General features: G+C 40.6%; 1 protein-coding gene across 13 annotated transcripts in view; it reads right to left on the reverse strand.

Annotated features, from left to right (window-relative positions):
* Positions 1 to 231: 231 nt before the first annotated feature.
* utrn (utrophin) overlaps positions 232 to 25077 on the reverse strand; it is a 190445-nt gene continuing 165599 nt past the window's right edge. For 11 of the 13 annotated variants that reach the window (XM_038726936.1, XM_038726938.1, XM_038726937.1 and 8 more), the window contains 7 exons: positions 21160 to 21225; positions 11313 to 11474; positions 7713 to 7950; positions 4583 to 4658; positions 4227 to 4310; positions 2836 to 2864; positions 232 to 1631 (listed from right to left, as the gene is read on the reverse strand). In XM_038726936.1, coding sequence (XP_038582864.1) covers positions 1623 to 1631; positions 2836 to 2864; positions 4227 to 4310; positions 4583 to 4658; positions 7713 to 7950; positions 11313 to 11474; positions 21160 to 21225 — 664 coding nt within the window. In that variant the 3' untranslated portion in view covers positions 232 to 1622. The remainder of the gene's footprint in view (positions 1632 to 2835; positions 2865 to 4226; positions 4311 to 4582; positions 4659 to 7712; positions 7951 to 11312; positions 11475 to 21159; positions 21226 to 25077) is intronic. The other 2 variants (XM_038726943.1, XM_038726941.1) reach the window with 1 other exon arrangement.

A 25077-nucleotide genomic window follows, 5' to 3' on the forward strand; every position in this document is an offset into this window, starting at 1 on the left:
ATATTCCCCAAACCAGGTGTGGGTCTATATAAGATTCTTTTAAATGCAGGGCTAGTGCTGCATATGAAAACATTTTAAGCAGTAGGATGAATTTCTGCTGAATGTTTATGAAATTATGTGAGGTTCATCTATATTACCTTTAAATATTTACAGCCTCTACCATTACAGTCCTAGCAATTAAATGAACAGAGCAGACACTAAGTTAAAAAACATAACAAACAGAGCAGATGCGTAGTTGTTATAAAAATTTTATTTAGAATAAAACAACGTAGCCATATTACACGTAGTGTGGTCAATCTATTTTACATACCTCAGGAGAAGCGACACAGTTCTGCCATGGTACGGTTCATCATAATTGGAGTCATTAAAATCATCACCAATATCATCATTAGTCTACAGTCAGAGGAGGTTATAGTAGTGTTGTTCAGTCTCACAAGTTTTACAGGATAGCATATAGCACAACAACACAACGCAGTGAAGGACCAGTGCTGAAAGGCCAGTGGAAAAACCAACAACAGATAAAATAATACTCATCATAACAGGCGGCTAGCTTCAGCAGGCCACAGACCCATTGTGGTACAGTAATATGAAGGTTTTACTATTTTACTTGGTATCTCCTTGTTGCAGTGTACACCAATACAGTAAGCTAAAGCTTAGAATGCTAAACCAGGTTGTTCTTATTCTGTAAATGATCACAACTGTTTTAAACAAGTTTACAAACCACAAAAACAAAACTGTGTCTATGAGTCTGAGGTAGCAAGGCAATCATGGCTTTCCTCTGATTTCAGAACATATATCTTTTAAAAAAGCTATTCTACATAATGACGACGGGCCTCTTACAAACCCAAATTCCAAACAATGTTAGATTTAAATCTTTATTTTTCAAAACCTCTATCTTTATACACAATCCCACTGAATTCATGAACTCTTATCTTAGTCTTCCACACGTGGAATGACAAACTGTATAGGCACAGAAGGGGTAAAGTTTATATTAACAAACCGCAGCCGACACAAAGTCCGCCGGCACATCAATGCTTTAAAGGGGAGCTTGACATCGAGCATGCTACGAGATAGATCTTCGAAACAAAACAGGCGCTTCGAGAAGTGACAGTCTATATCTTTAAAATGATCCTTTCTGCCACTAGATGTTATTACTCAGGAACTGTGCGTGCTCCCAAACATGGACCAAAATCCTGTGGCTCCTTCCATTGACAAATAATTGCAAATGGGGGGCTGGAGGGTACAAAGCAGTGGAATGACAAAACAATGTAACAGTTTGATTCCCAGTGAAAGCAGAAGTTAACAAGGACCCTCTCTCAAAAACAAAAAAAAGCAAATTTTACTATACAACGCCATGTGTCCATATACTCATCTGCATATCTAAACAAATCACTGACAAATGTTGAACCAAGTTCAGATACAATCTACAGTTCAAAAAATTTACAGTTTGCATAGTACAAGACAAGGTGGTAAAAGTAGTTAAGTTGTCTGGTCCTGTGCGTCTTTGGGATTTAGGGTCAGGGGGATTGTTTGTTTGGGAATGGTCCTGTCTCTTCCAACGCTTCCCACACACTCACATGTGTGCACACACAGACACACACCATCCTCTGTGGTGACTGTCCTCACATCACCTGCAAAAAAAAAAAAAAAAAAAAAAAGAGAGAACACAAACATGTTATCATCATGTTGGATCAGACAAGAAAAACTTCACGTTTTAAAAACACAATGATGCGTGACTGGTTTCAAGCAGGCCAACTGAAAGTTAGGACTTCTGTCTTTTTTGTTAGCCTGTGCAGCAGGTAAACCCGCCTCATTTCTCTTCATCAAGACATCACTGTGTGGAAATATCAGAGCTTAGAACAAAGTAATCAGGTTTGAAAGGTAAATGGACTGCAGTCCCTCAAGCCAGTTACAGTCCATTAGGAGCTCGGTGTGGAGGAAAGGGAGGAGGTGGGTGTGGATGACGCAGGAGAGATTTCACCAAACATAGCTATCCTCTCAGAAATGGAATTAGGCACTTAAAACCTATTCAGCCATGCCTTTGCATTAACACCAATAGGAAGCACATGGAACGGTGTTTGCCAAGGACAATGGGAAAAAAAAAAGAGTGAAAGGATGACTCAGTAAAAGTAGGCTGAAGAAATGTAAGTGTGGTTCACTTCATTTCCTGAAGTGTACCAAATACAAAGCCATTCTAGAGAGTCATGATAAACTTGATCCGGCTTTAATTAAATTTACAGGTGTCAAATACTGAAAGTGATACATTGAAATACAGTGGTCATCAAAGAAGGTAGAAATCAAAGGGAATGTATGTGTCTGTTTTGCAACAGACACCAGAAAATGGATTCATAGCAAATGCCGGCGTGTAAAGGTGTGGGTGAAGAGACAAGCCAAGCTGTTTGAAAAGACAGTGAGAGAAAGAGGAGAATGGAGTGAATGGCGGGGCACCGGAGCTGGATAAGAAATTAGAGCGGGAAGAGGTCAGTGGCACCAGCTTTCACAACACCTCTGTCCCAAAATGCACCTCGGCGTCAGACCTGGGGGGAATGAGATCAGCAGCTAATGGCACTCCTCAGAGATCCATTAGCCGTCGCCTTCTCACAGGCCACCAAATGTTAAGGGCTGAGGCGGGTGAAGGCTACACGGAGGGGACTACTTTTGTGGCAGCAGCTGTAATTACCTCTAAAATATTGCTCTGCTCAGTCTGTCACCTTTGCCAATTACTAAAACAGTGACCCACAAACACACACAATGGAGCAGAAAGGAATAAAAAAAAAAAAAAAAAGATTTACAGGACTGCTGTGTATCTGGAAGTGTGGAAGAACCTTGCCTTACCTGTGGTCTTGAAGAGAGGCTCAAGGCTGCTGGAGACAAAGCAAAGAGACAAAAGAGTAGTTTAACACTTGGACTCCCCAGTTCATGTGTGTTTTAATAAGTCTACACCAAATTATCAGCCTCTGGGTCCCTCCCACATACTCACGCATACACCCAGCTCTGTGCTGCTCAGTGCCTCGGAGCTGTGCAGAAAGCAAATGCTAATATCGCTGGAGCGTCTGCCAGATTAGAATGGATTTTTAACTAAAGCCCTCATAGGAGTTTTGACTCTAAAAATGCAATTTAGAGTCATTGAGCTCTAAATCACTATTCGAACATTTTTATTTATTTTTCTATTTTCTTAATATCCCCAGAGGTGGATATCCTTCCAATTTCTGCTATAAAGAGTAATGAGGGTCTAAGGCTTTTCCTGATCATATCAAATACCAAATTTAAATGATAATCAAAAAATCCTCTAGGCTGTATTTAAAATCTGTGAGAGAAATTATTTCGTCAGAATCAAAACCATAAAGTCAAAATGCAGAGGAACCTGCATGCTCTACACAAATCACTCTCTGAAAAAGCAAACTCTATATACCACTCCTCATTGAAATACAGTACAAGGCCTTCTGAATTCATGACTACAGACAAGTGCACAGCTGCCCGAGCTGTTATCATTTATACATGACACCCCACAGAGAGCGTGTGCGCACACACACACACACACACACACACTGTACACCACGCCCAAACAAAGCCGAATGACAGATGAGGTAAAAAAAGAAAGAGAAAAGACCAGTGCAGAACAGGAGTATATGAGGTGGTGAAAGAGAAAGATCAGATCAACAAAAGCAACTACAGGAAGTAAAGGAGACAATTAGAAGGTGGACGGTAAGCTAAAATTATAGATGTTGATTGCATCAGGAAATCATCACAATTAATTTAATTAATTGTTGCTACTTCATACAGGGTCAACTTCGTAGAAGATGTCATAGATGCAAAAACAGCATGGATAAACAAAAATCCAAAACAAAAATAGTAATAGGTGCATGCCCTGTAAAATGATCAGAGGAACATGGATCTTGAAGGAAATGTGTTTTTTTTCTTTTAACGTGAAAAGTACTTTTGAACAGATTTGTGATATGTGTTGGGCATTTGCCGTGTTGCATCCCATATCATGTGCAACAAAGTCTATTGAATTACATTCTGGTGAAACTAAACTATTCTCCATATTGCTGTAAAAGATAGGCCCAAACTTGCCTAATTCACACATCTGATAGGCTTCAGTTAAACACAGTGACATGCACTATTTTTCTGCTGACCAGCGTCCTTGTGGCGAAACACAAATCTGCCTTCAGAGACTGGGGAGACACAGTGGGAGAGAGGAGGAGGAGGAGGAGAAGGAAACTTACGACTGCATGCAGGGAAGGAGTTGTTAATCTGCTCCATTACATCTGCCAGGTCAGAGCTACTGTTGTGGGAGTCCAGCAGCTCATCTGAACACACAAACACACACACACAGATTGAATTTCAATTACCATAGCCGCATTTCAATATGTTACCATACCAGCATGAGCAACAAGTTTCTATCTGCAGATAAACAGCGTGACATCCTTTTCTGTGTTGTGGACAATGATATAACTCGTGCTCCTGCTAAATGCTGCATAATGTTACTTTAAACTGTAGCTTCTGCCATAGTGATTGAATTCAGATCTCCATATACCAGCATCAATGGCAGTTTGAGTATTTTTAAGCTTGAGCGTCTCACCTGAGTTTTCAGTGAGCAGTCCTCGATCTTGCACAGTGGGAGAGGACACTCCATTTACTCTCGAGTCCACCTCGGGCTAAAGACAGAGAGAGACACACAGAGGAGTAAGCAAAAAAAGAAAACAGCATTACTATAACATAATTATTCCGCTTGGCATCCGCTTGACAACTTCAAAATTAGCCGTGCTTCACAGCGGCAGGCAGAGACAAGGGAATACCAGAGGGCGGCACAATGTGGCTGTTGCCTTGTGCTCAATTTTCTCATAAAACATTTTTCATGAAACATGTCTCGAGTTTAACATGCTACAGTATCAATCACATGCAAAGACCTCAAAGGACATATGCGTAATTAAATGTTTCTAGCTAATTCTCGTGTACAGAGCTATATTATTGAGTGCACCAGTAGAAATTCCTGGACCTCCAACATGTACGATTAAAATTTAAAATCATGACGACCACGCAGCACACATTTAAAGCAACAATGTGAAAGTTTCTTCACTGAGGCACAAGGCGTGTAGTTGTCTTGCCTTTCTATCCCCAGGTTTCTGCTCTAATACTCATTTTTACGCCCACCTCACTTGAGGCCGATGTGAAAGAACAGTCTGATGAAACAATCAATTTCTCAAACCAACAAAAAGAGAACATAATGAAAAATCCCAGTTGCTCCAAAAAAACATAACAAGACTGTATCTTAATTGATCAAATAGAGACTTGGATTGTGTAACTTAAATCCTGGACAGCTGATCAACTGGTGAAAGCATGCTCTGCTGCATAGAAGCGAACATTTGATGTCTGGAGACAATGCAGAATCCCAAATTCCCTTAAGCTTTTCAACTGCAAGAAACCAAATCAATGTTGCCTCCCTCCCCTGCCTCATCACTCCTTTTCTTCTTCTTCTCCTTCTTCTTCAACTCCTCGCGCCCCCCGGGGCCGGCACGAGCAAAGGCTAACATGTTGGATACGTCTCTGGAGCACAGGCAGTGTCTTGAGGCTCGTCCTAGAATAGCTAAGGTGAGGGCTTTGGTCAGCCTTCAGGAGTGTGAATTTAATGCGTGCCATCAAGCTGGCTGGGTTTATTATTCTGCAGCTTGGCAGTAATGCTGCGGTTGATGGAAAGACATGTTGACATATTGTCAGGACTCCTGGGGGGCTTAAATGTCAGAAAACAGAAGTTCTTATTTAGCGTGGGGGGATGTTTATGCAGGTAGTTGTGAGTGCCATCACGTTTGCATTTTTTGTCTTTCAGAATCTGCATCAGAATCACTTCTCTTTGTGAATAAAATCACAGGGGGTGATGACAATGGTGCAGTACAGACAGTACAAGACCATTTTGAAACACTTGCACGTAACTTAAATATTTCTACTTTATGTTAATTTGCACTTCTTTTTCTCTGTATTGAATGTATTTCGACAGCTACTGTATGGCTACTAGTTACTTTTAAGAATGTATAGAAAACGTGTGTTTTTATAATTTAAACTATGTAACAGAATATGAAGTAGGTCAATTTGCAATTTGTTTAACATCCACCAGTTACAACACTTCAATGCTGCTTAAATGTTGAGATATCACTAATAATAGTCCAATAATATACTATTGTATGCTAATATAACATTGACACAGGCCATTCTGCTGCCTACTTAGTACTTTTCAAGACTCAAAATTCTAAACTTTTACTTATAAAGGAGTATTTTTAAATTTGGTATTAATACTTCCACTGTCCAAAATATTAAGCTGCAAATGTGTATATTCAAATCAGTACGCTAACAATGATAAAACTGCTGTTGTAAATTGAAGGAAATCTCCAATATAGTGAAGGATGGGTACACAAAAAACTTCTTTCTGTCAAAATGTTCATCTTTATCCATTAAAAATCTGCCGAGTCACGTCAGCCGCCTTCCCCAGGCCATATTTGTTGTGAGTTATTACTGTGCTTCCAGCTCCACAGCTTCCAGAGAGCCAATACCTGCCCCCGTGTTTGCTCAGTCTGATTTGTCAGGATTGCGGTTTGTTTGGCTTGAGGGTTTGTGCATTTCTCACTTGGCACAAACAATCCAACCTCAGCGAGCAATTAGGCCAGGCATAAACAAATCTGGACGTTATTGATAGAGGGACTGGAGACGAGTGCTGGACTCCTGGATGGAATGGTAATGATGTGATTAGGATCTAATCTGACGGTTGATGAGCAGGTTTTATTATTCAAAGGCACAAGAAAGTAAGGATAAAAACGGAATGGGTTAGCATGTTTACATACAGACGGATTAAAATGTCAATATTTATATTTATGTTGGATGACTTTGAAAGAATCCTTTAATTCACTGAAAGCATTCTGTATCAGCGTTGCACTTTTTAAATGAGTTTTTATTTTATTTTATGAGTTGCACAGAAACAGCCCTGTCAGCTGGTGTGTGTGAATGAGTCTGTTAACTGTGATTACTACCCTGCTGCTCCCCAACAACAAGCCTAATGAACTAAAAGAAAAGACAACTTAGGGAAGAAATAAACTTCAATTCACAATTATGTATGTGTTGTGCCCAACAGGCACTTGTGAAGACTGTGAAAACATTGTTGGGGTTTATTTTCGGGAAAGGATTTATTTATTTCATTTATTTTTGAAGAACATCACAAAAATCCAAACTAAATCACCACTGCAGACTCTGCTACAAAGACAGGTCATATCAGTTGCCATTAAGCAGTAACAGTCAACCCACTATTTGTTGCATATATTTGCTGTATTACTAAAAAAGAAAGTTAGTTGTCTCATGTTACTTTCAAAGCTTGCATACCGGCTCTCATTTTAAAGCTGACAAATGCTTCGAACTTTATTTCTTGTAACTGTGATTAAGCTACTTCAGGTTTGAAGTTCTTTTCCATTTGGAGACAACTTGCAATATCTATGTTGTTTTCCGCCTGCTAAGCACCAAAACTACAGCCATTCTTTCTGCAAATGGCCTCTTCACAGTGGCAGTTTGAATCTATTTCTAACAGTCCACAACAACAAGGAACAACCCAGAGGAATGAATGACTTTTTGTAACATATGAGTCTAAGAATATATATCTCTGTCTCCTCTCAGCCATAACTTGTGGCTTCTTTGTATAACACAAGCCAGACGAAATTGTTGTGTTATATCACCTGGTGCAGAAGCTGTCGGAGGCGATGGAGTTGAGACTCCAGCTGTTTGTTGTGTTCCTCCAAGATGTGCATACGGGCCTCCAGCCGGCCCTTGTGTTGTCGTAGCAGCTTGGCCTCAGCTAGAAGATCGGCCTCATCAGGATGAGCAAAAGTACCCTCCGACTCCCAGGGGCTTCCGGCAGGGGCCCCTCGCTGGCCGTGCTGCTCCTTTAGCTGCTCATACTCCCTCTGATGGGTCCTGGGTAAGAAGGGTTAGAAACATGTAACTGTTACACCCAGTGATTGAAGAAGTATTCAGATCATTAATAAAAGCAGCAATACCACAATGCAAAAATACTCCATTACAAGTAAAAGTCCTGTATTTAAAATTTGTACTTAAGTAAAAAATAGGGAAGTGTTATTAGCTAAATGTAATTAAAATGTAAAAAAGTAAAAGTATTCATTTTGCAGACAAATTATAACAATGATTTACTATTTAAGAAAGTCAAGGTGAGGCTAACAAGCTAGTTGTTCTCCAGTGTCGCTTGGCTGTTTCTCCACCTTTCAAAGTCAGAGTTGAAGTCAAAACAATACCGAATAACACTGCATCATCCAGAACAGAGAAATCTTGTGACGTGGCTTGTGACAGCTACGCAGTAAGTATTAAACATACAATAAATATATACATAGCATTTATTTTATAAAAAGTAAACAAATAGAGCAGCAAAAGTACAGAATGTACAGATGGGGAGTATGGTCAGTGTGAGTAGAAAGATTTGTCTTAGTGTTCGTATTTTAATCTACAGAGCCCAAAACTTGTCATAAGGTAGTGCTCTTCCAGGTTCACATTCCTCTCTCCTGACCCCAAACCTTCCACAATGATTCGTTCCTGCTGCCTAAATTCACTTCCCACTTCTCCTCAAGTCAAGCTATCACTGCCTCAAAATATTTTTTATCTAATATAGTATTTTTTATTTAATATCTCACAATGGTTTAGCTCATGTCAGATATAAAATTTCTAAATATTCTCTCTAGATAAAGGGATTTTTTTTTTTTAAGACAGAGTAGAAATAGGAGAAGGATAAACACAGCGTCTTCCCTTGCTTCAATCAAATATTTGATGTCATCTTATCAGTGTGCAATCAAAGAAGCAAGGAACTCCTATTTTTCACACAATGATCACTTAACAGGGTCATAATCCCAGAATCCTCTTTAAAACCATGAACTCTGTGATTAGTCCCTAGCTCAGCCAGCCAGTTAAATCCACCCCCAGAGAGATGTGAAGAATTTCTTCATTACTTTTGGAACAAAATAGTGGAGATTCAGTAGCACATTAACACAGAATTCAGGGAGCTTGATGCTATCTCCTGCCCACCTTCAATATTAAGTCATCTCAGTAAAATCTCTGTCAAACCTGGAACGCACTGTTACTTCTCACAATAATCCACCGACCGCTTGGTTTTCAAAAACAATATTTCAGACAGTTAGTCCAATTATAAACATTCCACTGTTTACCCCTCTTAAAGAAGCCCTCTCTGGATCGCTCTGTTCTTTATCTCTATTTCTAAGCTGCAGCTCTAAGATTTTAGAAGAAATTGTCTCCACTCAATTAATTTCTTTTATGAACAACTGGTTTTCACTCTCTACACAGCAGATACTGCTCTGGTCGAGGTCACCAATGACTTATTGCTCCCTGCCAATCCAGGCCTGTACTCATTTTTAATTCTCCTTGACCTCACCCACACAGCGGACAATAAGAACTTAATCAACCCACTGAAAAACTACATTGGCATTACTGTTGTAGCTCCTTAGTCATTTTGTTTATTTTTTATGAACAATTGTACATGTATGTGCATATGTATATTCCTGTGTCTATATGTAGCGGCAGTTGACAAATTAAGGGAGTGCAGATGTTTCCATACAGGGCACTAGGAGTCACTGGATGGTTTGGTAAACATGAAAAATGTGAATTATATGGTATCGCCTTCACAGTCACCAACTCTCAATCTAACTGAACACCTTTGGGCTGATGTGTTGGACAGTGTGCTCCACTACCATCATCACTACCAAAACACCAAATGAAGAAGTATCTTTTGGAAGAATGGTGTTCATCCTTCCAGTAGAGTTACAGAGACTTGGGGAATCTCTGCCAAGTAGCATTGAAGTAGATTGAATCTTACTACAATAATTCCTGGTGGGTTTTCCTGTAATTTTTTAATTTTTATTTAATTTTTTAATGTCATCCATCTCAAGGTCAATGTAAAAGTTATTCTCCACATTTAAAGAACTCAGTACAAAGATTGCTTTCCTTCAGTACCAACGTTGTATCTGTATCTTTAGTATATACATGTTTTTATGTATGTATTTTTACTTGTATTTAAGGGTCAGTATGAACATGTATGTACTTTTCAAAAACAAGTTACAAAGTGCTTTAACCAGTGTAAAGACAATAATACCCAAAAAACAATAATACAAAAACAATACAAGATAAAGAAAAGAAAATACATGTTTAAGATAAATATAAAATTAGTAAAATAGAATAAAATAAAAGGGATAAAATAAAGTCAAATAAGATCGGGAAAGGCTCTCCTATAAAAGTATGTTTTAAGAAGGGACTTAAAAGAGTTCACTGACTCAGCTGACCTGACCTTCCTCGGGCAGGCTGTTCCAGAGCCTCGGGGCCCTGACAGCAAACGCTCTGTCCCCTTTCACTATGTACTGTACTGAATACAGTATTCATATGTATTTGTGAATAGTCACAGTATGCCTGTATATGATTCTTTATGATTTTTAATTATAGTATTTAAGGGTCCTCTTTTAATGTTTTTAATATTTTACATACTTTTATTTAAGTAGTATGACTTGTAGCTATGCATAGAGTGAGGGGGCTTCTCTTTCATGTGATACTTCCTACGGTTAAATATCTATTACAAACAAACAAATATGAATATTATTATCATCAGTGAAAGACTCTCAAACAGAGCATTCAAAAGCTCCTTCCTGAACCTTCACAGTGGGACGCTACACAAAAATTCCACAGTCATGTTTACCTCTGCTTTCTGCTTTCCCAGTGAAATCCTATTTGAAGTGGATAGACAAACATAAAGGACCCCCCACCAAATCTCTCGCCTCTCTCTCTCTCTCTGAGTACAGAACCATAAGCTGCCGTGCTTTACTTAAGTTGGCATTCATGATTCTGGCAGTAAAGCGCTCTCTCTCTCTCCTCCTTGCTCTCCTGAAGCGCCTGTGTATGTGTGTAATCAGTGTTAAATAACTCGAATCGAGCTACTGGTTGCGCAAAAGCACCTCTACAACAATAGATCGTACAGTGACTCTGTGTCTAAGCCATCTCCATTTAATAATCAAACCAGGGAAGGACTTGGCATGTGAGACTGGGGGGTACGGGAAGTGTGTGTTTATGCATTGTGCACTCGAGTGTGAAAAAGAGCACATGTACTCAAATAAAACTTAGGCTACGTTCAGAGTGTAGGCCAAAGTGACCCAAATCTAATTTTTTTTACTCATATGTGACCCAGATCTGACCTATGTTTTGGGCTTTAACCAGCTTCATTCCACACTGAATTCTCTCATGTTTCTTTACGGACATCTCTAATGCCTTACCTCTGCTCCTCCTCCAGGCGAGCTATGATCCGCTCCAGCTCGCCTCGTTCCTCCCTTTCTACGGCCTGTAGGATCTGGGCAGGACTCTGGGGCTGACTGCAGGGGGAGCCCTCCCCTCCCAGTGTCTGACAGTACTGCAGGATCAGGGCATGCTCGTCGTCCCTGTGGAAGTGATTGCAAAGTCACGTGATGAGTGAGGATCCCAAACATCTTGTCCCTTTTAGTCAGTTCAGTTCACCTTAGGGAGAGAGGAGCACTTGAATGATGTGTAACTGAAAAAATGTTGTGCAGTCTAAAAGAATTATGGTAACTACTTGTTGCAAATCATAATGTTTGAAAATAACTTCCAATGGATGCTTGGAAATGACCATATAACACCGTGATGCTTTACAAAGGCATAAAGCAGTAACTATAGAAGCAGCAAAATTGAGAAGAATTGTTTAAAGTTGAATTAATTGTTTAAAGTTGAATTAATGTTTGTAATGCCTTCATTTTATACCTGTTTAGGCAGATTAAGAACCTACATAATCACAGAAACATAATAACACATCACTACAAACATCTGTTATCTATTCAAACTACTTGTTTTTTTTCCTGAAGAAAAGAAATGTATTACGGATTATTTATAGTTCATCATTACAGGGATGGAATGTCTGTGTTTTGCTAGTCTGTCTGTCTACAACTAATAACATTTAATCTTTAACTGAATACATTTAAACCTGTGATTTAAAGGTAGAGTTAGACACTGAGATGGCAGTTGCTGTTGCTCAGCTTAGCTAGTTACCTTTAGCAGGAGTTTAGCTATGTGTTAAGCTTCTGCCTTGTTTAGTTATGTAGGAAAAAAAGTAAATTACCACAATGTTGTCAACATATTTCTAGTCGTGGCAATCTTCCCTGCTAGCTTTCACTTGATATCTATCTTGATGTCTTTCCAGCTTTAGCGTTAGCGGTCTCATTGTCTTTCTGTTGTTGACAATTTCATATGTTTTCAGGAAAAGTATACATTTCTACTACATAAAAATAATTTATATGGTAAAACAAATGCCAAAAATTCAAATTCTAGTCACATTCATTTTGACTTGCTTAACCAATGTCACTTCAGTGTTACAAGAATGATTGTCAGAGGACATCAAATAGCCTAAGGTGGTAACAAATGCCTTGTGTTAAATAAAGCCAGCTTACTGTAAATACAAATAAAAACTGCAGCTTCCAAGCACCTAATCTAAACAAAGATTGTGGTAGCTGCCATGATATATAAGATCCTTCAGCTATTGTCGGTCTGCTACGCTTAAGTCCCACAATCCCTGTTGGAACACAGATGCGTCAGTCTCTACTATCTGATAACTGGGATAAGGGAGGGCTGTGAGGAGATGGAGGGAGCAGAGAAGAGAAGGAGCCTGGCAGACAGATAGGAAGATATGGAGGGAGGGAAGGAGAAATGGCTGCTGGTGTCTGCTGTTGTGTGTCTGTGTGTGTGTGTACATGTCTGTCTCTTCATGTGCTATCTCAGTGATCTGAAAGGTGGTGGCAGGTCTTTCCAAAGCCCAGCTGTCACCTTCCTTCTCAAACACAACCTGAGCCTTAAAGACTAAAACCTGACAACCACACGTGCACATAAAAAAAAATAAAGATGGCAGACTGTTCTATGAAAGTCCTTTCCATTGCTAAAGTGACTGTCCAGAAGCAGTTTGATAGCTTCAAATTGAGTTTGGCTGGGAATGTTTAGAGGCATGGTGGATCCACGTGTGGCTTTCCAACCACTACTGACATTATCTTGGCTTTTTTTAAGATGTATTCAGCCTGTCAAAATCATCAGTCATTCTGTGACGTTAATATCCTGCCGTTATATAAGAATTCCCTCTTAAATAAAAGAATATCTGGAACATAACAACAAAAATATTATAGACAAATGGTATTCCACTACTTATAATGACATATACTATAGACAGAAAGTTTAATTTTATTACAATGTGCGTCTTATTTTTGTAGCTTTGGTCATTGCTTCTATCGGTTATGACAACATTTTTCTTGCTCTGGTAATTGCTGAGATCTGGATTTAACGGGCAAAGAAACACAGGTGTGCAGGCAATTGGCCAGATTATCAAAACAACTTCAATTGAAAGTAAAAGTGAAAAGTGAGTGAACCTGAAATGTAATTTATAATCAATCCGTGCACAGGAAAACTGTGTGTGCGCACAACTATGGTAACTACGGACAAAGTCAATCTGTAAGCTATGGGGGACATTTACAACAAATAGTTTGGCTAATAATTTTTACTGTATACCTTAATTTTCTCACTGAGCACTGTGGTACAATTCCCAAAACAACAAAAACAAGATCCAAGTTGTAAGAAAATGGAAATATCCTTTAATTCATAGATACTGTATTTCAATCTTACTAAAAAGCCATTAGACAAATGAAAAGGCAGGTAATATTGTTTTGGTAGGCACAACTTCCTTTACATTCCCAATAGCAACAACCAAAAATCACAATCAATAATCAGCACTCTGTGGTGTTTTTGGAGCTGTTCCTTATTTGTGTGTTGTGAAGTCATCTGCTTCAGGGGACAGAATAATGTACGGACATCTATGAACTGAAAACTGTGCAGTACTTTAAGCCACACTCTTGGCACCTTTTAAAATAAACAGAGACTTGGTTCACACACACTCTTATCAGGGCCAGACCACGACAGAGTGCATAATCCTTGGCGATAATGAGTAAGTTAATCAAATACGTTCTAGAGAGCAAACTGGCAAACTGACACATCTCAGGTTTTACAGAAGACACTCTTGCATTTCACCACAGGAGACAATCAATGACTAATACTAGTAAAATATTCAGAGTGCCATTATTACCACAAGGATAAAAAGTAAGGTTACAAAAAGGAAGCTTTTTCTTTCTCAGGGATGACATGACTTATACTAATTCATGACCAAGTACTGGGTCGAGTAGACAGCTAATGAAAGCAACACAGAATGAGGCTTTCATCTCTTTTCATATATAAGGAGCAATCTGCCAAACTAGTAGCCTTCCATGTGTGCGGAAGAGAAAAGGGTTTTCATCATTAACCAGCCTAAGCTCCTTGTGTGATTTGAAGCACAAGTTTAGTGCTTTTGGTTTAGTTCAACCTTTTCATATATTTAGCTAAAAAGCAAGGCACCAATGATAAAAGAGGCATTAATTAAACTTGATAAACAGGGACCTTAATGTGTTTTGAACCTTTCTGCACTTTCAATTAAAGAAATGCTTTTTTTATCTCCCATCCCCAGTAGCTCTTCCTTGCCTTTTTTTCTTTTATACAGCTCCTTCCAAGTGTTCTTTATGCAGTCTTTGCTTTTTGATTTGACAGAAACTTTTCTAGTCTTTCGTCATATGCATGCACACAGATTGTGATTCATCAGTTTAAGTTTGTTATGACCTGGCTCAAAAGGCCACAACAAAAGGGAGACACACCATGGTAAAAGTTTAACCAAATATGTTTATTTAAACCAAAATTAACCAAATTAAGAAGTATTTCAAACTAACATTAAAGTATGAGGTATGTAGTCTGTGGTTTCAGTAGTGTCTGTGCAGGATGATGGTTGCATGGGTGTATGTGTGAAGGTGCTGTAGCATGCAAACAAGACAAATATCACAACGCAACAGTCCAACCAAAGAAAACCAAACTAAATGGAAAACCAGGGAGCCGGCCGCAGGGAGGTCTGACCTGGTCTTGACAGCAGCTACCTTTGCCGAATGAGAAAACAGTCCCAAATACTCTACAGGGCAATTAGCCCAGGAGAGAGAGAGAGAGAGAGAGAGAGAGAGAGAGAGAGAGAGGCCACACTCACTCATGACCCCACAGGGCGTCACACTAATAAATTACACAGAGAAAGCTGGCAGAGACGTGATGTTGAATTTCACACTGTCGTGGGTTTGTTTGGGTCAATGACAACATGGCGGAAGACAACGCTGCGGAGGTTTTTCAGTCGTATTTTAGTTTTTATGAAATCGCTGAGGGAAACTTGATTGAAGAAAATGACCTTATAGTAAACGCAGGGTGAGTTAACTTTTAGCTTTAGTTTGTCTCTCTGATTTGCTAACAGCGTGTAAACTGAAGCTCTCAGTGTTGCTGCTCTTGTAGAAACGCTACACGTTGTTCTGTTGCTGTGTGCATCGGCAGAGTCTATTCGTCCACTGCACATGATAACATGTTACGCTGTTTAGTCAACCAACCAGCATATCTAGAAACGCTACAGACTCCTCTGTATTTATGTCAGTTTTTGGGCTCATTGCAGTTACTATCATTGTCTTCTAAAGACTTATTTGTTTTCATTTAATTGTGCACAGGATCATTGCATTACCTATATAATATAAAGTATAAAATCTTGATAATGCACACTTAGATGATTTTCATATGTTTACAAAAGGTATTTGATGTTGTTTTATTTTTTATGCAAACAAAATGGCAATTGTATTTGTAGTTTTCAATATAAAACTTGTTGAAATGGTTTCAGTGTGTGTATCAGTACATTTTAATCTTTTTTTGCACATTTTTTACAATACTGTGATAATACTGATAACCGTGATAAATTTGGTCATTATAATCGTGATATAAAATGTTCATACCGTTTCATCCCTACAATATACCAACACATACACATTTCTCTTTGAAATATGGGTATGCTGTGACAAGGGAGATATGGATAATAAAGGAAGGCTTAGTTACTGTAGGCAAACTTGAAAATTGGTGGTAGTGTTGTCTGCTGGGGTTAGGAGGACAGGGGTCCAGCACAAACTGAGTGACCAATTAGCTAGGTCCCTGGCACCAGGAAGCTGCAGTGGGACATTATTTCTGGCAGGGGGAGCCTGGAGGAAAGCAGGAAGGGGATCATTACATGTGAAAATGGGGACTATAGGGGGTAGAGATGGCTCAAAAACCACCTACTCTGGAATATTGTGAGAAAGAGGAAACGCAGTGAAAGGGACTGGATGCTCAGGCAGTGTGGTGCTGCTTGAAGAGGAAGGAACACGGAGAAGAAAGAGATGATAGAGGAAGAGAGCACCAGTGTGGGAGAGGAATTAAATGGGAATAATGGCAATGAATGCCAAGGCTATTAGCTGCAATGCATTGTGAGTGGCGTGCTTGGTGAGAGAGTGGGAGAGGACATGACTGAAGGGACTTTTACAGTCTCTACCCAACAACAGTAGTCTCTGGGCCTGATGCCTAGCTAACATATCACAAAGCTATCAGCTGCCTAGAATGAAAGAAACACTGAGTGATAAAGACGGAAGGAAACAGGAGAAAGAGAAACAAGGAAATCAGGAATACGAGAGACAGAGAATAGAGACGATGAAAGAGGGACAGTGGCAACAAGTCTTTCATTCATTGTAGAACCTCACTTTCTGTGGGACTTCCAAATTTGGGAAAATAAATCTACTTGTGATTTTCCTGCCAGATATTGCGATTACGATTTGATTTGTTGTTGTTTTTTTAAGTTAAGTTACAGTTCAATATTCACTGCCAGTCTATTTTTGACAGAACCTGTGTCAGCACAGAACAGCTGAATCTGGTCAATTTTCAAAATAAAAACACCCTATGCACACTCCCGATAGTATATCAACAATAAACCATAGACTGTATCAATAAACACAGTTAAAACAGACAAAAAAACAAAACAACTGTTGAACTATGTAGCCTACTTAACCATAGTAGAAGCACAAAAACTTACAACTGAACAAATTAACAAAATCTGAACAAGTCAGCAAAATCAGGCAGTCAAAACGCTCTTATTCTGAAATGCTCCATGTGGGAAATGGGGCCTGCGGAGAGCGGCACAAAACCGGCTCACAGAGAGCTGTAGCTGAAGTGGTAGTTTAAGCACAGAGAATGACAAATTAACAGCACGTCAACAACGTAGGGCAGCTAAACGCTCCACTGGTGAAACACTTCAGGGTGAGTTGACGGCAGACAAAATAGCTACATAGCCGCCACCTGTGTCTGTTCACCTGACTCCATTATCCCACGTTTTCCTCTAGTTTTGTTTGTTGTTGGAAAATGTACACACCCTGTGCCAACTGATTGGTGAGTAGGACCGTAACAGGAGAAGCATGGCGCATGTGATTGGTTAGCAAGTCTGTCACACAAGGACGACAACGGAATAATATGGAACTGCATGACTGTTGAGATGCGCGGTATAATTAACCTACATTTTAATCGCAGTCTTCACAATTAGCTAATCGCATTCTTTCAAATCACAATTTCGATTTGAAAACTATTAATTGTTCAGCACAATTTGGGAATTGATCAAAGTAAAGTCCAGCGACTTCATTTACTGGAGGTGCATAGTTTATGGTGCAGGGCTTCAAAAAAAAGTAGTCCAATGTTTACCTCTGTGCTTAGTGTTCAATCTGAAGGTTGCATGGGCCCAAAGGTAAAAAATGATTAGACTACAACTACAAATGATGAAAGGAGGAGAAGAGAAACAGGGGAGGACGCGGCATGATGAAAGGAGATTTAAAAAGAAAAGGGCTTGAGAAATGAAAGAGAGAGGGACAGGAATAAAGGACAAAATATCAAAAGACAAGAAAAAGGGACAGCACTGGGGGAGAGACTGGAAAGCCAGAGATAACAAAACAAAAAAGCCCGGCGAAAAAAGGGAAGCGGGGAGTCTTGCTCCTCTGGGACGCACCGAGGCATCGATGACAACATAGTGCTTTGGGCTGGAGGTCGCCAAAATATGCAATTCCGACTTCCTAAGTAAGGATTCCCTTTTAGATAAAAGCAATGCAGGACAATAATTACACAAGCAGTGACGCCACATGCACGCTACAGCTCTCTCACACGTACACATACACACACTAATTATTGATATCACTGCACAGCTGGCAGCGAGTCCAAATCAGTGTTTGCAGGCTTTGAACGATCAGAAAATACAAGCCAAAAGCCAAACATGCATGTAATTGGCAAACGCAGTCATCCATGTTACACTATGCATGTTTTAATAAACTCAAACACTGGCAAGAAGGCACCTTCTACTATCGTGTCAAGCGTGGGGATAATTTCTGTGTTTGTGTGTGTGTGTCCACACAAACAACCAGATGGAGTAGTGTGATAGACAAAGAGGCTTGGGGGAAATCCATTGTTGGCGGAAAAAATAATAAATCTTACAAAAAAAGCAAGGAAAGACGATCAACCACTCCACACCAAAGGCATTTAAAAAGGAAGAGGAGGGAGAGTTAATTCGTAGCTGAGAAGTCTGACAACACAATGTACAGCTTCTTCCTTTGAGAAGAGATATGGCTGAGTGGGCTGTTTTACTTCACTGGTATCTATAAAGCACAATGCTGCTATTTTCATGCAGGGATTCAAAGTTACTTTCCGCTTTAAAAGTAGGGCTTTATGATTCTGGCCTTTTAAAACCACCCCATATTTCATTCACAACTAATGTGAATAACACTTTTTGCAGCACAGTAACATTCAAGTGAAGGTTATCACATATGACATAGTAGACTTGCAAAAATTTTTTTAAATAGAACACCTTGCATGTACATTAACATTGTATTATTGTATTCTAAATGTATTTTTAGGGTTATGGTTAGGTTGACTGTAATGAATTTTCCCAAGCACCAATTTTCATCACAGAGATCTCAACATTGTTTAGCACTTAGTCAAAATGAGCCGATATGTGGGGGAATACATTCAAATAAGGTCATTATCCTCCAGAAATAAATAATAAAAAATAATAATCTACAACAGCAGACAAATTGGACATATTTTTTCTTCCTAATTAGTGAGACTGTTCAGACTGCACTAGCTTGCATGCTTGGTTATTCATTTTATTTAGAGTAATAACCACATTTAGCTTTGCATTACAAAAATTGTACATCAGATCAAAAAATGTTGATTTTTTTCTAGAAATTTTAAGTATGCACTGCGCACACAGGTGCTATATTGTGCTCAGTACAAAGACATTCTTGTCAAAGATATACTGGATAAATGCACTACTTCTAGCATTGTTTTTGACTGGCATTTAAATTTCCTTTTTCTAGGAGGATTGTGCACTTTTTATTATTACAGTTACATACAACAGCTTTGCTGTTGTTTTTCAGCAAAGCCGAGTGCAAATCTTACAGAAATTACACTGATGTAAAAGTGAGTGAAAGCAGAAGAGCTATGATTATGCTCTAAATGTGCCCTGATGGATGTTTTTCCCCTCTGCTATTAAACCCATTAGCCTTCATCAAACCATCATCTTCCTCACATCATCAGCACTCTACACACTTCTGTGTAAGAGCGTCAGTGTTGTTTCAGAGCTAGCATAGATAATGGCTTCGTCTCTTAAATAAGCCCGAGTATAAAGCACAAAAGACTGAGGAGGAGGCATAATGTATTTGTCCCGCATCACGAAAGCTCTGAGAGGAAAATAAATCCACCTCTGTTTCCATCTTCTCCCGCTCACCAACACTTTTTGTCTTTCTATTCTTCTGGCTTTCTATTGATCAGTTGAAAAGCAGTGAGCTTTTGGGACTCTTCAATTGAACACCTTCTGTTCCTAAAACCGCTATTCTACGTGGCAAGGTCAGATGGAGGTGAAGTGTGGGAGCAGTTGTCCACACGATGCATACAGCATGCACATCAGCAGGGGATGCAACCTACAACCGAATGAAGCTTGAAGCTTCACTTTATCTTCATCTTAAGATTCTCAAAGGTTTCAACCATCATCCATGTGCCTTTTCATTGTTGTTCTATAATACTCTGTACTGTAAACTTGTTTTTCCTTTCCTGTCTGCCATGCAGGGAATCCCTTTGCTCCCCAGGTGCACACTTTTCAACATTTCTGAAAAACACACTTGTGTAAGAAAGTAGATTTTTGGCTTTGTTCTACTTGAAATTGTTATTGAGAGAAAAAAAAATCCTCTCTGTAGAGTATCTGTTACATTCTCATGCACAAATTAATTTCACACATTGCTCATTTCCAAATCTAGGATGATGATCTATGATCCATGAAAAATTTTGAGATCTACAAGTGTCTTATCAGGCGAATGGAACGAAAAGTAATTTCCCTCCAAAGACAAGAACACAGTGACAAGGCGTCCACTACGTGTGTATTCGTGCTAGTGTGTCCATGAGCTCAGAGGGCGTTTGAACCTCAAGAGCTCATTCCCCTGATTAGGATCTCAGCTGGGAAAAGGGACAAATACGTCCTTCAACTCAAATGGCCACACACACATGCCATCACACACGGAGACACACACACACACACACACTCAGAAACGTCAGCGCTGGTGCTCCTCATTAGCCCCCCCTTTTGTGATTTCTTCTTTTTCAAGTTTGCCATGTTCTCATCTCCTCTGATCAAAGATAACTGGTCGTTATCAGAGATCCTGCAACCAATCACCCTCACTTCTCATTGTTGGCAGTCTAATCTATTACATTTCTCCTGTCCTTTTCGCTTTTTTCAACCATATCCCATTCTCCCTTCCTGCTCCCCCTCACTCCACACTTCTGCACTCTTGGAACCATTCTCAATTCTCCCACACTCTCTCTTGATCTCTTCTCAAGAATGTGGAAAGCCACCTTGTTATTTCTTTGGCTAGTTTTGATACAGTGAACACAGGGAAGGCAGAAATTTGAGCTACCTGACAGGTAAACATTGCACCGAAAAATGTCGGGAAGATATCAGCTAACATGGAACAACATTTTATTTGGCTTTTGGACCAAAGTTTGTTGTTGCTGGCTGGAATGCATTAGAGATGTTTATATAAATATGTACAGTAACTTGATGTTGGAAACACGTAGTCATGCTGGAAGGAAAATGTAGAAACGTGTAAAATAAAATATTGGAAATGACTAATGGTGACTTACATGCTTCCTGTGGCTGAGCTGCTGTCTGTGGGCAGAGAGCCGTTGGAGCGCTCCATCTGGGCCAACCTGAGAAAGAAACCCTCATCAGTGACTGAAACTTATGAAGCATTTAAACACAATCATCATCTCATCAAAACGCAGAAAACTGATGTGGATCTCACAGTAGCACACCAATTAGATGTCAAAGAATGTAGTGAAGTCTCCAACCGGATTGCATGCACAGACTACAGTATGGTCTGGTGTATCTGTGCACAACCATATTTGCAGTCATATTAGCAGTCATGCTAATGAGGCTGTTTCCCCAGATCATATCCTGTATTTACTGAAGGTAAAGTGTGACAGAGAGCAGGGTGGGAAATTAACTTGTTAAAATGTGAACATCTACCAGCCACTGACAGATAAATGCTCAAATTCACCAGCACATTAAAATGTCTACCAGACACTTTCATATTTTACCATCATTGGTTGGTTGCTGGTGCTAATTTCCCACCTGACAGTGAGACAGGGGGGGTCATCCGGCAGATTATGAACATGAATGATGGAACTGAACTATGACAAAATACGCATGCAGGGAGATATTTAAAGTTATAATTCCACCGGTGAAACCTCATCATTGTGTGCATTTGTCCATGCAAATCTATAAGCTACACTATAATCTACAATGTCAGCCTCTGTATTTCATTTAAAATTGTAATTCACAAGGCTCATGCCTGTGCCACTGCTGATAAAACAATGCAGCCAGAAAGACTGAGCGAAGGTTAATGGTGTGTGACCGATGGACGGCAGAGCAGTGCTGCATCAGAAGACCCTTCATGATTTTACGCTTTGTGAGGAAAGATACACTGGAGTCTATTTTGACACACGTAACCCATGTCCACTTTAGAGAAGATAAGCTTTCCACTGATTAGAGATTTATTCAAGGGGCAAGATGGGATTTGTGCAAGTGTCGGCTCTTAATATTCAGACTCATCTTAAAATCAGACATGACAGGTTTTCAATCTCAGTGCAGCAGAACAATACTTTGGTGATGTTGTTAACGATCAACTGCAGCTCACACGCTGTGTGCATGGGTGTGTTGATGTACGCAGCAGGATCATTTGAAGTGGGTGGCTGAAAACAGCTACAGGGCTGGTCTGTACTCTGATCTCAGCAGCAGATCCATAATGTCGCCAGCCAAAGATGTGGGTGGCTGCATGCTCACTCACCGAGCACACTTTGACAGTCATTTGAGATTTAATGTATGCGAAACTCAAAGTAAAAAGCAGACAAACAATGTTCAAAAGTGTTTATGACTGTTGTTGTTTGTACCTTCACTGAAAAAAAAATAAACTTCTTATGCCACAATAGCATATTTTCACTGCACTCAAGGTTTATAAAATATCTAGAGACGTAGTGTTTTCCATTATGTATATATTATATTTAGTTCAGGCTGACATTAATGATTCAATATTTACACTGTTACACTGATTTTTTGCGGAGTATTAAGTTATACAGATTCCTGGCCATGACAGTAATCCAGGTCTTGTTGATTGTGGTTATCAGCTGCTCTGGTGCTGTCTGATGGGAAACTGGAGAATAACAGTTTTGCTTCTCTCATTTGTCTATAATTGTATTGTGAAACAACTTTCAAAATGACACTTTCAGAACATAAATGAAGGCAACATGCCATTTCCTTCTTCCTGTCTTTTTGATGTCCCAGCTCAATAGAGCACGTTCATATTCCCAAAATAAGTAACAGGAATATTTGAAAGATATTGGCAGAACGTGCTTTGTTCGACTCTGACCTAAAAATGTCAATTTGAGAATTTAATGAGAATGAATATCAAAACGCTGTTTTCCTCAAGAAACGTCTCCTCTTCCAGAAACACAGAGCAACTAATCAAAGGCAATCAATACTTTTTGGATTTATATGATTTCCCGGAAGCCTTACTGTACGGACTACGATTTTACAACAGTTCAACAATTATTTAAATACTTCCTTAAAATATTGCATTACATATGTACTATGTTTTCTGCACAACAACTGATTTCCATTTATCTCTTAAAATCATGGTATAAAGTAAGATTTTATTTGGCTGAGCATCAACATCATGTCTGAATGTATTGTATCCAACCAAAGAAAGACTGTTCTCATTTATAGCATTTGTTTCGATGTCTCACTATGGGATGTGCCTCCCCGCGTATTCCTCAGAAGCATTTATCTCATTACGCCAATCTTGATTGGCTGGTGATCGTGGTGCCTGCGTCTAGTGGACCCACCTACCCTTAAATAGCTTACGCTACAACGCAGACACCATTCAAACATCTCTTCTCGCTTCGGAGCATATCTCGATCTGTTGTACAGGCTAGCTAGCTTAACTGTCCACAGATAAGAGCTGACATCTCAGTTGCCTGACATCTCAGTCGCCGTGTCGAAGGCAGCTAGCCTTCGACCTCACCACAGACTAGAGCATTACCCGCCTAGCCGTTTCACAGTAAGGTCTTTTTCTCTAACGTGTTAGCACACCAGCTAATGCGACGTTCTTCTTAATTAGCACTCCAGCTAATGGAGATGGACTCTAATCCCCCTCACACCAGAGGAGACGGTGATCCAGGGGCTCGGCTCTGCTGCTGCAGGAATAAAATTTCGAGCAGGGACACACACCAGGCCTGCTCTTCCTGCCTTGGGCTGGAACACGCCTGCTTGGCCGTTGAAGCCCCCGGTTCATGCAGGCACTGCGCCTGCTTCACCCTGAAGAGCCTTCGACAATGGCTAGCACGCCAAGCTAGCTTGTCGGGAAAGGACCCTTACCTGTCCACCAACGACTTGCCGGCTGGCAATGAGGGGACCGACGTGGACGCTGAACAGTGTGCTAGCGCTAACTGGGGCTCACAGCTGGACCTAGCCACGGCGACCCTGCTTATGGAAGATGCGCTAGAGTTGGATTATGAGGATGATGACGAGGGCACCTCGGAGCTCCTCATATCTGAGGATGATGAGGATCAGGACGAAATGTTCATCCCTTCCGCTCAGGCTGCCAAGCCCGACGCTGTGTCTGCCTCTGCGGGCGAGGACGGGAGTATGCTGGCTTCCCCCGCTCCCAGCATGGATATGCAGGACATGTGCAAACACGCTGCAGCCAGACTGAATATTCCCTGGCCCGTGGTTGTGACGGAGACCACCAGATCCCGTTATGAGGGGAAGAAATTTCCCCAGGCCAAGAGGATGGCCTGTAGCTGTAGTTTTTCCTGAGCTGCTGATGGATGAGGTCTCGGTTTCATGGAAGGACCACCCATTCAGCAGCAAGACCCAGATACAGGGCGCTTCCTCCCTGGATTTTGAGGGCACAGAAAAGCTTGGCATGCTCCGCATGGAGCCGTTAGTCAGCCCACCTCCACCCGCGACATACCACGGTTTCCAGTCCGCTATGAGCAAGATGGCTCAACCTGACAAACCTGTCTGACAGGGAGAAGGAGGACATCTTGGACATTTGCTCGGGCTGTCTCTGGCTCCCTCAGTTTAAAATCCCTAAGCGGCCGAAGACCCAGCCCACCCCAGCTGCCTCTCCACGGCAGGAGGCGAGAGCGGGGACACTGGGACAGCCGGTCCAGACTGCCGGTCAGCAGGCCAGGAAGAAGAAGAGTGCGGTTTGACAGCCTCCCTCTCCCCACCTGTGAGAGGCTGCCGCATCCAGGCCTAAGGTCAAGGGCACAGTTAAATACAATGAACAGAAAAACAATAAGCCGAGGAGAGCTACGGCTCCCTTCAGGACGCGGGATGCTGCCGACTCCATCGGTGCACTAACACCTTGCGCATGCGCAGTGTTGACCAGGAGTCACTCTTGCTCCCCGCCGCTAGATGGCCCCATAACGCCATTATTGACGGCGCACAGTGGGGAAGACACACTGGGGGCTGCCATTCCTCTCTCGCTGATGAGG

Source organism: Micropterus salmoides, unplaced genomic scaffold (genome assembly GCF_014851395.1).
Source record: "Micropterus salmoides isolate LMB-PRFRI ecotype aquatic unplaced genomic scaffold, ASM1485139v1 Ms_hic_scaffold_18, whole genome shotgun sequence".
Classification (NCBI taxonomy): domain Eukaryota; kingdom Metazoa; phylum Chordata; class Actinopteri; order Centrarchiformes; family Centrarchidae; genus Micropterus; species Micropterus salmoides.